This window comes from Leptodactylus fuscus, chromosome 4 (genome assembly GCF_031893055.1).
Source record: "Leptodactylus fuscus isolate aLepFus1 chromosome 4, aLepFus1.hap2, whole genome shotgun sequence".
Lineage (NCBI taxonomy): Eukaryota > Metazoa > Chordata > Amphibia > Anura > Leptodactylidae > Leptodactylus > Leptodactylus fuscus.
In genome coordinates this window covers 150,335,779-150,354,226 of record NC_134268.1, presented here as the reverse complement: position 1 = coordinate 150,354,226, position 18,448 = coordinate 150,335,779, and the positions used below count along the sequence as shown (strand labels likewise).

The 18,448-nt window shown below is 38.4% G+C and overlaps 1 protein-coding gene across 3 annotated transcripts in view; it reads left to right on the top strand.

Annotated features, from left to right (window-relative positions):
• Positions 1–18,448, top strand: part of GLI3 (GLI family zinc finger 3) — a 181,793-nt gene that overhangs the window by 38,199 nt on the left and 125,146 nt on the right. For 2 of the 3 annotated variants that reach the window (XM_075271224.1, XM_075271223.1), the window contains exon 3: positions 16,841–17,083. In XM_075271224.1, coding sequence (XP_075127325.1) covers positions 16,841–17,083 — 243 coding nt within the window. Of the gene's footprint in view, positions 1–7,278; positions 7,396–16,840; positions 17,084–18,448 lie in introns of those variants that run through there. The other variant, XM_075271225.1, reaches the window with a different exon arrangement.

Genomic DNA, 18,448 nt, shown 5'->3' with positions numbered 1-18,448 from the left:
CAAACTTTTAGTACTTTTGCCCACATGCCTAGGATTTGTCTTCTTACAACTACAGTAAAATAATTCTTTCCAACATTTGATACACAAGTGCTTTTGTGGATGTATGGATAGAGATAAGTGTCAGGCAGCATAAGCCTAGTTTACATTGTATGATGTTTTATCTAAGTCTTATTCAATAACAAGGTAACAGACTGCTAATAATAAGTTTATTATGTAAGAGCACATATAGTGAAGGAAATGTCTCTTCTGTGTGTCAGACATGCTCAGTCCTGTCCAGGGATGAAGCTTTCTGGATGAATAAGTTAAATATTGGCATCATGGATCATGCTGCCAAAATACATGTGTGAGCTAGAAATGTAGAAAGAATGGCTCTGCTCATGCCTATCTTTATTACAAAATATGTGTAATGCTCACTTGTATATAGCTTTAAGGTACTATTTAGTATTATAGTATTGTGATCCATTACAAAAGTATATTGCAGACAGTATATTGTTGACTACTTCACCTACCTGAATGAAGGTGAATATGAAGCCTCATGTAGTAGAGTTACAATAGGTGCCCTGTGTACCTCATCTTTGGCATGAAAAGTGTAGAACATGTTTGCTTAGATCCCCATAAGGTTGAATCTGTGTAAGAAATTTCCCTGATCTTGGTGCTGGCACTGCCACTAATCCAAACATGCAATAAAACTACAAGAGTAACATACACAGATTTGTCAGAAGTGTGTAGAAGATATAGACGAGAGAGCAGACAGATGTCTTTCTCTAGTAGTATACAGTTAGTGGACTGGTAACTGGTAAACCTATATAATGTATGACCATGGATGCAATTTCATGTGTACTTCACTATAGTAAGATGTGCTATGCTACCTGGCCATATTTTACCGGGGACTTCCTTCTGTCTGACGTACTGTTCTAACTGTAAGTGGGCACTGTATTTTTTGACTAGTGCACGGTCCTTTTAAGAAACTTTCAGCTACCAGACAGTCTCCTGAAACTTGTTCCACAGAAAGCTGCCAGAGCAAAGAGCTTCCTTGTTTGCTAATGTGCTGCAATGGTGTTTGTTTGTAGTTTGTGTATACTGAGCTGCCTACCATGACCCCTGTTGGATTTCTGTATTGACTGTGTCACATCTGCCGAGACCACTTCTTGCATTAATACCTCCTAACCTTAGACCATACCTTGACCACGCATTTGCCTGAATTCCTGGTGCTATGCATTGGTGTCTTTCAACCTGCCTGGGTCAGCTTTCACCTACACAGGAAGTATTTTTCGAGTTAGTAACCTAGTGGTTCCCTGCAGTGTAGAGCAAATCCCTGTACAGGGGTTAAAGGGTGAAACGCAGGAAATCACTTAGACAACGCCCTCAAAAGTAGCCAGAAGCCAGATTGGTTATGTTGCACACTGGTTCCACACCCAATGTATTTGCATAGGCCTCAAAAGGAATGGGATGTGATCCACAGTATAAGGCTTTGTCATAAACAAATTCAAGCTTCCCCATTAACAATTATATGTCATCTGTAAGGACCAGTTCCAAGTTGAAAAGAGACATACTGCTCCAGGTGGACATTTTTCAATGCACAGCCAACTTATTCTATAGTATTTTAATATAAAAATGCCATAGGGATTTTTTTAGATGAATACCTTGTGAAAGCAAATGGAATACAGGATCAAAATTGACAGCAATTAAGACATGGGAACTTATACTTTCACATCTTTTGTGTTATTAATGATCCTTTCAGTGGTCACTAACTCTTCTAAAGTTCCTGCTACTGTCTCCCTACCTCCTAATTTGCTGTTCACTCCCTTTTACTAAGGAAGGTCTGGCTATAGAAACCAGGAGGCACAAGAGGGAATACAGGAATTGAGGAAGTGGAGGGGGAGGGACAGGTCTCTGTTAAGTTGCTCCAAAGGTTTACACACAGCTTGATGGTCAGTGGTCCCTGCCTGTACAATGCTGAGAGAGGAGTCTGCAGGTTATCACTGGTCACAGTGAGTATAAGGAGAGTCTGTCTACTTCTGACTAGCTGTTTATATTGTTGTTGATATGATGTTATTCATAGACAGTAAGTAGCTTTCCTGTTTTTGCTCAAATCTTACTTTTTCTCAGAGATCTTTTTAGAAGCATCATAACCTGTATTTGGAGTCCAGTGTCCCTAGATGTCCAATGTTATGTTTACTTGGGCTTTTCTCAGCTATTCAACTATTTGTTTGCTAATGTACACTTATTTGTGAAAAAAAATGACATTTAAAGAAAACCAGCAATAGTAATAATGGATAGAGGCCCTTATTGAACACACCCCTGCCTCAGAGAGAAATGCAAAATATGCAGCAGCCATAATGGAGCTATGAGCAGCAGAAAAACTGATAGGACACTACATATGAAGGCTTATGTAGCCATTTAACCTTTGTTCAGCAGGATCCTCAACTATTGGTGAAAACCAGGTAACCTTTGAGTAAAGCAATCTTATGTACAATTTATGCTCAGGCATCATTTCTTTTTAACATAAAAACTGGAAAAATGGTATTTAATGACATTATGTACAACATTTCAGTGGTCCAGTCACACAGAATCTTACCGAGATGAACCAATATTCTGTATTTAAAAGGGTTTTCACGCTTGACTGTTGTAGTTAAACTGCTTATTTCAGAGCTAATTATCGGGTTTAAGCAGCTTGAGCAGGTTTTAGTCCTAGGTAAATCCAACAGCCTCCCTCGTGTTAACCCTTTCTGGGCGGCAGTGGTTATTTCCACACTTTTTCACAGAGTTAGACCCAGAAGGGCTTAGACTCATCCATTTTCCCCTTAGGTTTGAAATAGTCTGTATGTTGAGTCTAACTGTTACTCAACGATAAGAACAACTGCACGGATGAGAATGGCATGTTGTAAACCCTTCGGGAGATATTTCTCTTTTGCTATGTTTTTTATTTATACTTGGGATAGCCCCTTTTGATGTGGTTAATTAGCTGCTAGAAATAAATGAAGAGGCGCTGCCTTAATGAAAGCATTGTGAAGTGCTTCGAACAAAACACTTTGTAAACTGATGGAATAAAGAAAAAATCACCGAAACGTCATCCAGCTGCCCCGAAGTGAAGACCTCCTGTTAGGTATCAAGTTACCATTAGACAACCGTGATGCATGATATATATCTACAGGATGTCAGATTATTGTATATTAAACAGGCCACGTACTTTAGATTATTGTCACCCAAAGTAGCCAATTTTTATGGTACCAGATGACAATGTTATGGTGTATGTGGTGTTAGGTGTCTTGTAGATGTCAAGGGAGTGAAAGATAGGACAGTTGGAATTCAACATTCCTGTTCTTTTCTTCTTATTATTATTTGTTCCCTTCTTCTTCTGATGATACATGTAAGCAATGGACATAGCTGTTATGTGAATCAATGTTTGGCTGATAGCAGTCTGATGCGTAACCAACTTTAGGCCCACCAGACGAAGTGTTTCAGAAGGTCTACCCTAAGACTACAGTATACGGAACATATGTATGTCCACTTTCAGCTTCTGATGTGGATATCCTCTTCTGAATCTCATGGGTCCATTTATATCAAAATTCAATGGTTTTCCATAAAATGTTTCAAGCTTCAATATTTTGTGTGTTATGATATCAAACTACTGTGTCCTTTATCCAATCCTATACTTTAGTTGTTTGTAATATTGTAAATATAGTATGCTTCTTAGAAAGTAATGGGGACAAAAAATAGAGGGGCTAACCACAGCATAATGGTAAATGGAACAAATAAAAAAAATTACACAATTGAATTATAAAAGAAGACAACTTTTATAATGGGCAAATATATATATATATATATATATATATATATATATACTGTATGTATATATATATATATATATATATATATACGATATATATAAATGTTGTAGATTCACAAATGGATAGCACACTAAGTTTGAAAAGTGCAAAAAAAAAAAAAAAAGAACTTGAGAAAGGTTTCAGCAGGGACTGCAACGTCATGTCACACAGAATAAAAAGGTCTTTTTTGTGTGTGCTTGCACCATTTTTGCCATTCTGTTAGTGCTGCTCTGTATTTTTCTGTATATGTATGTATATATCTCAAAAGAAAACCACTTTATTGTTATCTGTTGGACAAATCATGATATGGAGAGACCTGAGAGGTTTATGCCCGTGACTTATGGAAACCAGATGTTAATACAGAAAGAACTGCTACTTTCAGAGAGAACAGATGGGTGCGTTGATAAATTTAAAAATATAATATTGAAAACAAAACCTTATTCACTAAAGAGCTTCTTTTAAAAATGTTGTTCTTACCTTTAACAGATGTCATATGGTAACGGGAAAATCTTCGGCCTTTGACCTGATTAATGTGATTTTGCATCTGAAGTCCTAGTCTTACATCATTTAAATCAATGTAACATGTAATGTGATATCTAAAACCAAGTTCATATTGAATGTTACATTATAAGACTTTTTTTTATTTATTGGCTTTAAGTTGATTGATGCTTAAAGATGTCTTAGTATTGTTTTTTACCCCCGAAAAGGAACATAGTGATGTCATGGCAGAAATTTAAAGTTAAAATGAAAAATATTTCCCGGATACCCTCAGAACCATTAAGCTCAATGGCTTGTTTGTAAATACACTTAACTCCAAATAGGAAAAAATAAGCTATCCAAGACTCCATCCATACATTGTGTCTTTATGATGGCTCCTTAGGTAGGAGATCTTATTGAATGTGTTCAGTTATTGATTGTGAAAAAACCTGAGAACTTGTCTGAGCACTTCTCCGTGGGTTTGTTTTATAGGAGTTCTACTTACAAAAGCGCCACAACTTTTGTTTCTTGAAATTGAAAGAGCTATTTTTGTTTTTAAACCACATAAGGTTAAGAAGAAATTCTATCTTTAAGCTGAGGCCCCATGTTGCGGAAATGCAGCTTTTTAAATGTGGATTTTTCTCTGTTTTTTTGAGCCAAAGCCAGGAGTGGATTGAACAGAAGGAAGAAGAATAAGAAGCTTCCTATATATTTCCCATTCCTTTTGAAGCCATTCTTGGCTCAAAAACCCCCAACAAAATCTGCAATAATGTGCACGTTTCCACAACGTGTGACCTCAGCCTTAAAGGGTTTTACCCACTAGCAACACATGTAAATGTAAAGGCGATACGTGGCTAATTATTGGGAGTTTAATCACTGAGACCCCCAGAAATCAGGAGAATAGGGGATTTGAATCCTTTGCGTGAATTGGGCAATAGTGCGCATGCATAACCCTCTCTTTAGGCCCGGTTCACATCTGCGCATGGGTTTCCCTTTGGGGAGTTTGCTAGTGGACCACCCCCAACGGAAACCTAATCCACATACAAAAGCGGTTACCTCAGGAAACCCGCGGACCTCATAGACTATAATGGGGTTTGTGTGGTTTCCGCCCATAAAATGCGGACAGAAAAGTGCTGCTTGCAGGACTTTTCTCTCCACATTTTTCATTTGGAGAGGGGAACTGAGTGGTCCGAACGCAAATTTGAACCGGGCCTCATTTTTTCCTTTTGAAATCCTGCAGGATTGTATTTCTCTATCTCATTCAGTCACATAGTGATGGAGCAGTGGTCATGTACATTACTACTCCATTCATAGAGGTCATGAGGACCCAGTTTTTGTGCTTGATGGGAATCTCAGAATCAGACCCCCAGCAATCAGACACTTACCCCTATTCTGGGTTAAGGAGCAAAGCCTTTAAATTTTCATTGCAGCAGTGCAAATAGATATTTTATTACATTTGTGTTAAAGAAATGCTGTTTAGTTTCTGGTCTGTAGTACCAGTGGCTATCAAGAGCTAAAATCCCAGGATTAAAGCACTTGCTGACAGGTCAGTCAGTCTATGGATGTTGAAGAATCCCTGATGACAGCTAGGAGGAAAAAGATGGCCAATGGTCATTGGTCAGTGCGTCACCTCTTCCTATCCGACATATGAGCAGTACTTTTGGTTGTCCACTTTGATCACTAACCAATAAATAAATGGGGCATTCCTATAACTTAAAAAAAATAAACAAAATGGCAGAACTGATTTCTCAAAGATAGCAGGAGCATAAAAACTCAGATGAGATGGAAAACTAATGTCCTTATTTGAAGATCTTTCTGAAGACGTAAGCACACACAGTACTCCTTGGAGGTAGATATGCCTGCTTCCATTTGTACAGTGTCACCTAGGCAGTGGCTGCATTGGCAATCTGCTACTTTTCTGGGATAGACTCATGCACTGACTTCAGTGGTTGTGATTTAATGATGGAGACGAGTTTCCTTAGTAAACCAAATTTAAAGTACTGGAATGCTTATCTTATATCCAGACCCTGAACATAAAAGGCATTTTATACCAGCAATTGTTCATTTAATGAGCAATTGCAGAGTACAGGACGGCTAAGGGATTGAGCTACACGCACCATTATTGCAAGAAGTATTTCGAAATACCAGAAATAGGACGTAAGCTCTGATCAGGGAGAGTGTGAGCACAATTACCTTCTTTTCAAATCCTTCTGTGACACTGCGGGAGGAAAAAGGACTTTGAAACTTGAAAGGAAAGAGCTTGCTTTCAACCTCAAAAGCTAGGAGGAAAGGGCTCTGAAATTTGCTCAGTATTCCCAATTCACCATTAGCCTGTTTCTTCCTTTAGCCTCAAGGCATTCTCCGCTTTTTGAAAAGATGTTAAGAAATTCAGTCACAATAGAGAGCCTAGTTTTGAACATGTTTCACTCGGTCCATTGAGGTCTGGTCTTCAGCCTTTGTGTGGGGTGAATTGAGCTGAGCAGCTCTCTGGCTGGGGAGAGGTGAATGAGCAGTCTCTGTGCAGTCGCAAATTTGGCAAAGAATAGATTCCCCTACCTCTGTATGATAATATGCATTCCTATACAGCCCCTCTACTGGCAGGGTGTACATGCAACTTGAGCTAAGTTAATGCCAAAGTGTTGCTTCATAGCAACGCTTGTCAAGTTTGCCCTGTGGTTGAAGTTGTTGTTGACCCTTCATCAAAATCTTGCTGTTGACCTCTCACAAAATAATGCAATAAAAGGATACAAAGCCATTATTTATTTAACATAAGCCAAAATAATACACTGTGCTCTCACCAGCCCATTGTGACAGGGGGGCACTAGTTTAATTTAATGATAGCCGACTGACCCCAAAAAAATAGGGAAGGATTGTCGAAGAGGGAGAGTTCACTAGCGGGAACTCCCCAGGAATACTAATGAGCTTGTTAAATTTAGCATGGTACCAAACTCTTAATACATCTAATGGGGCAGAGAGAGAGAGAGAAAGAGGGGTAGAGCCTGAGAAAGGAGGGCATATCTGCACAAGTAGGACATGTCTTTGAAAGAATTAACCCGTCCTGAGAGCCACGCTGATTTTCTGGGTGATTGTGAGTATTCTCTATTACTTTGGTCTAGACACTACAAGTCCTTGACTGTTCTTTAATGATATAGGTTGCCTCTATGAGTTGATGCTAACCTGTTGCATGCCTATATTACATAAAGACCTATACCCATACTTTCTATGCTGCTTTATAGGGTATTGTTACTTTGGATGGAACTTTTATGTGTTGATATTTTTATACTTTGTTTAAAAGTTCACATAAAATCGATACAATGTATCTGAATATTATGCAATGTAGAATAAATAACTCCATCAATCTGGTCTAGGACTTCACCACATAATCTACCGTATGCTGTACTTGTGAGAGTTTCACAATGTATTCATTCCTGAGAGCACGTGTGTGCATATGTTTGTAGGAAAGTAGGAAATATGCTGAAGAAAAAAAGAAAGGGAATGTCTTTGGTAAACTGTGAGGCATTCATCTGGGAAGAACATTTTAGCTGATCGGATGTTGCTTTTGCCTCTAAAGCTGTCTGCTTAAAAACCTGGACAAGCAGTAACAGTTGTCTTGTGTTTGGCTGTCGAAATCTTTTGGCACTTACTGCCGGAGAAGTGGGCTGTTTGCTTACATTTTTGCAATAGACTCCCACTTGTTGCCATGGCGGACAGTATGTTTCTGTCAATAATTTGGCTTGGCGCGGTCTGTCTACACATCCTCTTAAAAATCTTATTGAACAATTCAGTTCAGCAGAACAAGATTAGGCAGCTTTCGTCTTTGGCCAGCTGAAGTGCCTGCAACACTTACAGCAGGCAGAATTATTGCTGGGGAAGTTTCTTCTCACTGCGAGCACAGAAAAAAAAAAAAAGAGTCTTGCAAATCCCTCAGCTATTTGTATTCTGGAGTGCGTGCACTGTCAAGTTTATATCTGCCTCTTTCAAAGGCAACTGTGTGATGTGGGGCACGAGGTAAACTCTTAACATAATGTTTGCCTGATGGAATTCCATGTCAGTGTGAGGAAGTCGAAGTTTGCAGAACAGGGAAGCTAAGCAAATCCTTCTCATGGTTACTAGGCACTATCAAAATAACATCAACTGCTATGTGAATGTGAAAAGAATAAAAAATAATAAAACATTAAAAATAGTATTCAGTGGACATTAAATAACAAGACAGGGAAATATTTTTTTTTTGTATTTTTTTTTTTCCGTTTGGTTTAGGAAATTGTTGGAATGTTTGTGGGTTTTTTTATATTTGAAAAATTATGGTTTACCGAGACATGATCTACACAGTCATTAATAGGTTAAAGTTTGTAAAGGAGATGAGAGTAATCACAATGTTACTTCTTATATTCTGCTAGGATTTAGAATTCACTAGGTGATTTGTGACATGTTCATGATATGTAGAGATATTATCATTAGGAAATCTTTTGACTCTTAGTCTAGACTATAAACGCTCAAGAACAGTCTTGTATGTTAACGGTCAATTTAGTGTACAAATAATTGAAAACATCTAGATCATATATATAACTTAGTCACAAGATTATGACTAGTAACCTAATTTGTATTAGATATGACTAGACCCATCTTGCCATGGGCCTTTCAATAATTCAGCTGGTTCTTAAAAGGGAAGTGCATGTTATGATCCCAAGATCTCATTTGAGTGTTGCTTTTCTCTGCACAGTGGCTGAAATGTGCCACAGTGCTGAGGATTATTGGGCGTAAGGTTGGGGCCCCACATGATGTAAACACCGCTATTTGGCCACGGTGGACATGCTGCAGGAAAAAAAAACCGCATCGTTTTACAGTCACTGCAAGGTGGATGGGATTCTAGCTAGTCCCATCCACATCCAAAACCGTCACCGTTTTGAAAATCACAGCATGTCAGTTATACCTATGAAAACACCGGTGGTTTCCCTATAGGTATAATTGAAACAGGAAGTCCGCAGAGAAAACCTGTGCAGACTTTCTGTGAAAAGCTCTGCGGGAAAAACCATGATACGTTGCTGCCACGTTTTTTCCCCAAACACTTTTTTGCTATGGCCTACTACGCGAAGCCTTAGTCTAGGTCAGGTGGATCCCTGCTGATTCGAAAGTGGTGGAATATACTAACAACATGGCATTACTTGACTTTGGTTCAAGTTTGTTTTTTTGGTACTTGTATTTTCGTTGTTATAAGTATTATGCTAGGGTCTTTTCAGCAGCAAAACTTTTGCTATATTTTTTTTTTATAGGAAAGCCAGTGCTGGCAGTGTCCAGATTGACAGATTTCTCCTTATTACTATGCATAGGGAGAAGACTGTCAATCTGTGACTGGAGAGCAGGAGAAGCATGCATGTTTGGATACATTCTCAAATATGAAGACTTAATTCATAGACTGCTAAAATAATGGGGGCAAATTTATCAGACAATGGAAATGTAGCAGAAAAGTGTCACAAACAAACTTTTTTTTTGCACAAATTAATGCTGCCATTGTCACTTTCTGAAAAGGGAGCATGGCATTTGTGGGGCCATTGTCCACTTTAGATCTCACATTACTTACAAGCTTGTGTAGATTTCATTTTATTCTGATTCACATGACCTAGTCTCTCCCATGAAACTTGGTTTATATGTGGGTTGGATTTCCCAGCCTGAACATTGCAGGGAAATGAACGTCTAGCATTATTGTTATCTATAATGTTAGGAGCCCCTGCCTCCCAGTGCAATACTGTCCCATGGTAATTACAAGATATTATTATTGGATAGTATTCCACAGAGAGGCATGGACTACTAGCGTCATAGATAACTATAATGCTAGGAATCCGTCTCCTCACATAGTGTTCAGGCTGTTCAGCGCACACACACAGGGGCTGAGTTTTGTGGCCAAGATTTGGTTGTGTGAAAGCAAAGAAGATGCGCTTTGTTTATGATGGCACAGGGGGTATCAAGACCAGCGTAGAAAGTAGTAGTAGTGTCATGATAAATCTCACTTCCTTATGCTGTCATGTTTCCTTTATTGAAAACAAGTATTGAAAATTTTGAGGTACGTAGACGCAAAGTTTAAAAACCCATCAGTAAAGTTTGTGACTCCTAAATATCTATTTTTTCCATCCCCATTAAATATGAACCTTTGCTCACATAACATATTTTTTTCATTTTATGCCCAGGATATGGCAAATCTTGACATTTTGTATAATAAAATGTTTTCACTATTTGAAAACATGTGTTAGCATTGTAAGTCTAATTTAAGAGAGGTTTAACGCAGCCAAATACATCAACATAATTGCTAAAATGAGTCCAAGTATAGCTGTTAATTTCAGAAGAAACCTGGATTTCATTTCCATGATTTCAGCCACAATTAAGGGATGTTATTTGTGATGTTATGATAAAACAGAACAGGACCCAATTACATCTTTCAATCAATGCTCTCAACATGAATTAATCACAGTTTATTCAGTCATGGGCTTAACAAAGACAGCCTTGAAAGACATTTTTGGTTTCGACTGTATGATGTGAAAAGCAGAACTAACACGACCATTATATAAAAACTCTTCACGACACATTAGAAATTGTGGAAAGACTTCCATTCCGGTATCCCAATAACATCACTTCCTGTCTGGTGCAACATTGTACCATCCTGATCAATCTTTGCACACCAACTGGCTTGGATTAGGCCCGGTTCACATCTGCATTTGGGCTTTTCCATTCCCTATCCGCATGAAATATACAGAAAAAAAAGACCTTTTCTCTCTACATTCTACATGCGGAAACCACATGGACCCCATTATTGTCTATGGGGTCTGCAGGTTTCCTTAGGTAACTGCTTTTTTTTTTACGTGGAAAGGTTTCCATTCGGGGGGGGGACTTCCCAGATGGAAACCTGAATGCAGATGTTAACCGGGCCTAAGAGTGATTATTAGTATGGAGGGTGATTTGCACTGAAAAAATGAACAGTGCAGATAGATCATTGTATTTACTAATATCCAGGTGGAAGCCCCAATGTATGATGTAATGGCATGTAAAAATATTGTGTTTGATAGAAACTTCTCTTATTCTTTTCTTACTGACACATACAAATGTGTCAGAAAAAGTGGACAGGGCTTCAAAGTCACATTAAGTACAACTTATTATCAATGATTTGCACCTCATTTATCACTTGCACATCCTGTTAATAAATCTGTTGTGGGCGGCACGCTGTAGAATTAATACATATCTCCCAGTGATAACACTACACTGTCAGCTTACAGAACAGGATGTGTTATCACAGGGACACGGTGTTTGGCTTGCATCTTCAAAATAGGAATAAGGAAGGAAAATCAATTTTTGAGACTTTTATTGTTCTACGTTGGAGTTTTATATAGAAGTAGATTTACTACAATTTTATGCTAGCTTTCTGGCATAAGACGTTGCAAACCTAGCCCACTTGGTTAGCATACCCTAATTTACATCAACACTAACAGGGTTTGTAGTTTTGGAATGGATTTGGATAAACAAAACTCCAAAATGTTGAGGAGGGCGCACACACCAGATGTATGTCAATGGGATTTTGAAACCTGGTGACGGGTCCTCTTTAAGGCTAAGGCCCCACGGGCCAGAACCGCCGTGGTAGAACGTTGCGGGAACAAACGTGGCGTGAACGCATTGCGCTTTGAACAAAAAGTTCACTGAGTTTTCCTCCACAGACTTTCTGTTACAATTATATCTATGGGAAAGCCGCCGGATTTTCCGTAGATATAATTGATATGCTGCGATTTTCAAAACTGCGACGGTTTTGGAAATTGCAGCGATTTTTTCCGCAAAGTGGGCATGGAATTCGCATGAATCCCATCCACTTTGCAAGTACTGTAAAATGCCACGATTTTTCACATTTTTGCCATGGCCAAATCGTGTCATTTCCAGCCTGTGGGGCCCTGGCCTTAGGCTGAGGCCCCACGTTGCAGAAATACAGCTTTTTAAGTTGCAGATTTTATTGCGGTTTTTTGAGCCAAAGCCAGGAGTGGATTGGGAAAAAGTTACAAGTGGAATTACTTCCTATATATTTCTCATATATTTTGTAGCCATCCTTGGCTTTGGCTCAAAAAGCCGCAATAATATCTGCAACAAAAAAGCTGCGTTTCTGCACTGTGGGGCCTTAGCCTTAAAGTAGTAAAAGATGTAATACACTTCTCACCAATGCCCTGCTGATCCTTTTCTGTTGCTTCTCGGCTCCGGCTTCAGTCAACACAGATAGACGATCTTTCATCCAGTCTCTGGCTGCAGCAGGTCACTGGTTTGGCCAATGGCTGACTGAGCAGTCACATTCTGCACCATAAGGGGCTAAGAAGTACATAAACTGCCCTGACAGCAGTTTTGGAATGGATGAAATGGTTGATCGGTAAAGCATTACTCCTTTTTACATTTTTTTTTTACATTCTGAACATTTTTTAAAATGACTGTACAGCCCATTTATGTATATTACAAAGGCCTGAAAAAGAAGTGGAGGAGGTTTGTTGAAAGATCCTTCCTTGTAAGAGGCCAGTAAAACAGCTCAAGTCAACGATGAGACTTTCTCAAGATTGAACACGGGCTGTCTGTTTTTACTCACAGCTCTTGTATCTGATATGTATACATCTAGTCTCTTTTATAGAACTGAAAGAAGAAATAAGTGAGTACCTACGTGTAAAAGTTTAGTGTGATTTATCCTTTCCCTTGCATTCTGATGTCACAGCTGTTAATACTTACTGTTTGCAGTGACATCTCCTGGGAATTCTCTGTTCTTTTTCTGCCAGAGGTATAAACTATTTACATAACGCTGAGCACCAAAGTACAGATTTATCCTTTCAGTGCTATATACTTGCTCTATATACTTTGGGACATATTTCACATGTTGCTTCAGACTGGTATCTTTTCTGTAGTTTATTTTATTTGGTTTGAAATTAATAATGCATTCACTTCCGCTTGTACACTACTACAGTCTGACGTTTATAGGTTTTATTTGGTTTCATTGTGTTTATTTGTAACTATGTTAATCTGACATACTGAACCAATACTTCCTAATACTGACCCAGCATGCCCTCACTTATTACTTCCGGGTTCCAGTCATGAAAATATGGGTCCATTGTGTGATTTTCTGATAATACAACATCTGGACTATATTTGTTAGGTGCGGGATTATATTACAGATTGTTTGCATGTGTGATATCAGTCTAGTACATACTACATATATGGGGCCTTATAAGGGGCTGATAACGGAGAAAGAAAACTGGTGGTGATAAAATCAAGGTTTCTTTACTTAACCCCAGCATTTGTTTTTATCCGATCCATCTAATCTGATAAATGTGTATTTGCACCATGTAAGCACAATATTCTCTAGACTTTATGAAGCACATGAACCAGTCCATGAGCCAATATGAGTTTAAGTAGTCTTGCAATAAAATATTTTATAGACATGAATAAAATGGTACACAAGATATTACCGTATATACTCGAGTATAAGCCGACCCGAATATAAGCCGAGGCCCCTAATTTTACCACAAAAAACTGGGAAAACGTATTGACTCGAGTATAAGCCTATGGGGGAAATGCAGCAGCTACTGGAAAACTTCAAAAATTTAAATGGTCGGAGTTTTTGGTTGCTGTAGTTGCTGGGTGCTGGGGAAGGGGAGGGGGTGTTTTGGTTGTCTGTCTGCCCCTTCCCTGAGCTTGAGGACTGTTTTTTCTTCCCCCACTTGGAATTTAGTCTGGCTGAATATAGGGGATCTGCAGTGCTCCTATTAACCCCTTCCTGACGGAACAGGAGTACTGCAGATCCCCTATATTCAGTAGACTGGGCACTGTCAGACACAGGGATACCTAATGTGTTTGTGTTTCATAGTAATTTTCTACTTTTATATGTATTCTAGGGAAAGGAGGGATTTAGAACTTATATATTTTTATTTTTTTTTTAAATCTTTTTTTTCACTATTTTATGGGAGATTCTATACATTAATATTGTGGCTGGTCATAGACCCCTCCTCCTAAAAAAAAAAAAAAAAAATAAAAAAAAATTTTTTTTTTGCTGACTCGAGTATAAGCCGAGGGGGGCTTTTTCAGCACAAAAACTGGGCTGAAAAATTTGGCTTATACTTGAGTATATACGGTATATGTTAGTATTTAAATATCGGGGTATTTTCTAAAACATACAATGGGAAAAAGCAAAATAAGCAGTACTCAATTGATCAACATTGCTCACTTCTTAACGCTGCCCATGTCCCTGCTAGTATCGACTTCTTGGTCCTTTTCAGCAGTTCCAGAATAGCAAGGGATCGCTGAAATGGAATAACCTATTGTAAGTCTATTGTAAGAAATTATACTGTATAGCAACTTTATTGCAGCTTGTGTTTACCATGCCCATCTACACAAATATATTTTTTGTAGTAAAGTTTATACTGTTGAATCATCCAAGTATAGATATCAGATATGAGGCATTCCAGATGTTTTAGCCATATAAAGCCACATCCCTGTAGTACCTGTACTCCTCTGATCTGGGGAACTTAGTCTTTATGGTCATATCTCTACTATATATAGCGGTGCTGCAAAAAAACAAAACAAAAAAAACCCCCGACATGCTATTTTTGTTTTAAATATTTTATTTTTAAGCTCGGCCATGTTGAAATTCTGTCACAAAACCCCTGGTAAGGAATTTGGTGTGGAATTTCAGCGCTGAAAAAAAGCCTCCCATTGACTTCAATGGGTACCTTTTTCTGCTAGGAAGCCATTGAAGTCAATGGGAGGCTTTGTTTTCAGCGCTGAAATTCCACACCAAATTCCTCACCATTTTCCTACATGTGAATGGACCCCATTAAGGCTGAGTTCACACAGAGTTTTTTGGTCAGGAATTTGGTCAGGAAACTGACTCAAATTTCTCCTTCTAAAAACGCCTCACCATAGGACTGTAAAACTCAGCCTAAGGCTAAGGCCCCACATTGCAGAAACGCAACATTTTTTCTTGCAGATTTTGCTGCAGTTCTTTGAGCCAAAGTCAAGAATGTCTACAAAAGGAATGATAAATATATAGGAAGTTCTTATACTTCTACCTTCTACTCAATCCACTTCTGGCTTTGGCTCAAAAAAACGCAGCAAAATCTGCAACAAAAAAAAAAAGCGTTTCTTCAACGTGGGGCTTCAGCCTAAGGGTATATTGACATGGAGTTTTTTGCAGGCTGATTTTGAGGCAGAATCTGCCTCAAAATCCTCCTCAAAAAACACCTCCCATTCATTTCGATGGGAGTCAGTAGCAGTTTTTTTTTCCTCTAGCTAATTTTTTCAGCTAGAGAAAGAAAAAAAGCATCATGAAGCAGGTGGATTCTGTCTTGAAAAACTCATTGAAATCAATGGGAGGTGGAAAAAAACATGATGTGTTTTTTTGCTGCTGTTTCTGCAAAAAACACATCAAAAATTGCTAGCATTTTTTAAAGCGAAGTTTCTAGGTCCATACGGTGTACTGGAGAAAAAACCGCAACAAACTGCGACAAATTGTGACAAAAAAAAAAAACACAACAAAAACTGTATCATGTAAAAAAAAAATGCATCAAAAAGCCATTTCCTAATTCCTGAAGTAGATTTTTTGACCTTACCAAAACTCTGCGTGAACATAACCTAATAGAGATTTTATCAGAATGTATAGCATTCCGCATGATCTATATGTGATAAGTTATTATTTTTCTAAAGAGCGACATATGTATAATCTTCCATTGTCTATATTTGCTTTGTCAACTTGAAAAGAAAATCTTTTCTGTCCCACAGCAAAGAGCTCAATCTGTTTATTAGCATTAGGCGGCCACTTTCATTTATCACACTACAGCAATTAACAAAATGCCAGGTCACGTATTTGCAGTTGTCAGCGTTTACAGCAACACAAGTGTGAATTCTTACAGAGCGAGGCTGGTGCATCTGGCAATGAAGAGCAGTCACTTAGATACGACCGTGCCCGGCTCTTGCAGATTTGTTAATAAAGCTTTTCAAAACTTTTTCGGCTTATTTTTATGTTCGGTTGCCAAAGAACAGCAACTTGGTCGATCAGTGAAATAAAATGCATACATGATGCCGTTAGAACTTGATACGTAGAACCTAAAAGATGTGGCCTTTTTATGCAGTCAGATTCAGTGCAAATACTGTAGAAAACTTTCACAGGTGGTTGCATTTTACTTTTAAGTTATCAAATGAAATCAGATAAGAGTGGACATCTGGAAGTAGCCTGCAAAGCAAATAGGAAACTTACATTTCTAGGCATGTATATTAAGAGGATAGGTCCGATGCTGAATTCTCCTGTAAGCAACTGATCAATGGGGGTGCCACTGATCTTATATTAATGACAGGTTATCATGTCTTTAGCCAAAATCTCTCTCTAGTTTACTTAAACTTTAGAGAAATGTTCAAATGCACGTTGCTTTCACATCCTTAAGATATGAGTGCTTAATCTGACTTCAGTTATTTTGTTTATTTATGATCATTTCCACACATTTTAACCAAATCATTCATTTTTTGTTTTATATTTTTAGAGGATGAAAGTCCAGGACAGACGTTTCACAGGGAAAGAAGAAATGCCATTGCCATGCAGCCACAAGGAGGACAAAGCCTTGGTAAAATCAGCGAAGAGCCATCTACATCTAGCGAGGAGAGGACCTCTTTAATAAAGAAAGAGATTCCTGGATCTATTACACACTTGCCTGAACCCTCTGTTCCGTATCGGGGCACCGTATTTGCAATGGACCCACGAAATGGTTATATTGATCCACACTATCGTAAGTACTAAGCTTTAATTTTTTCCTGAATTTTCATGCTTGTGTCCTCCCAGAAATAAGTTTTATCTTAAAGTGAACCCGTTCCATAGAAAATACAGTCTAATTTGAAAGACAGGAAGGGCTGAGCTGTTTGATATATAGCTTTCTCGGAAAAGATTTAGTACAACTTTTCATGTATTCATTTAAATGACTGTTTTTGGGGGAGCTTAGAAGTCCAGTGGGCGATCCCATTGTATATGTACACTCACACAGTGAAGGATGTCAATCAGTGGGTAGGGTCACCGGACTCTGAAGTCCAGAAATAGAAAGAATTTAAATGAAAGGGAGTCTGTCAGCAGAAAAATTGGTATCAGACTAATGACAGTAACTTGTACAGATCCTTCTTCACTTTCTAAAGTTGTTCTATTTTGCATTAAAGTTCCTTTTTTATAATCTGAATGTTATTTTATACAAATTATCTGACAAGTCTTTAGGGTGTTTCTTCTTCTGCCAGGGCTTCAATCTCTAGATAACCGACCTAACTACCGCTCTGCCCCCAGTTGCTTGAATGACATCTTCCAGTTTGTCACCCTTTACAGCTAATTTTCGTAAAAATAAATACTGATTTTCATGAAAATGGTGCTACAATGCAGAAGAAGAACGCCATCTTTGGAAAGTGTAGAATCAGAGCTGCAAGTATTGTCAGTTAATATCATACCGATTTTCCTGCTGATAGACTCCCTTTAACCAACAACAGGTTTCATTTTCTAAGCAATAAGTTGCTTGATGATCTCAAAAGCACAAGAGATCTGCATGAGTTGTAAAATTAAACTCAAACCAGACCCCTGCAAACTTCACGTGACAGCATCACATAAATTTCTACTTTACAGACCAGTCCAGTAGTCATAGAGTCCTATTTATTGCACCCTTCCTGCTGAAATTCCCATACCTTAAATATTTTGCAGTCTATTTTAAGGATATAAGACAGTTTCTCTATAATTCCTTGTTGGTGTGATCGTTGCTTAGAAATCAAGAAGACAATTATGTATTTCCATCATAAATATATCTTCCTGAAGGGACATGTTATAGTTTCACATGCGTAGCATTTACAAATAGAGGAACCTGATGGGCAGGTCTGGTCACTTGACCCTCCATCACTGGCCGTTATAAGATGGGAGCCTGATGAAGTACAAAGAGACTGCACGGCCTGAGGAGAGGAGCTCTTCTTAATGTGAGACAGCAACACAATGTGTTTAATAGTAACATATTAGTAAGTTGTTGTAGGAGCCTTTTCCTAGTGTTAAGAAAAGGTTAAAGTAGTCAGCTCCTTTTATTCTCGGCTAATGGAGCAGATAATATATGCCACGTATTTGCCCTAATAGTGCA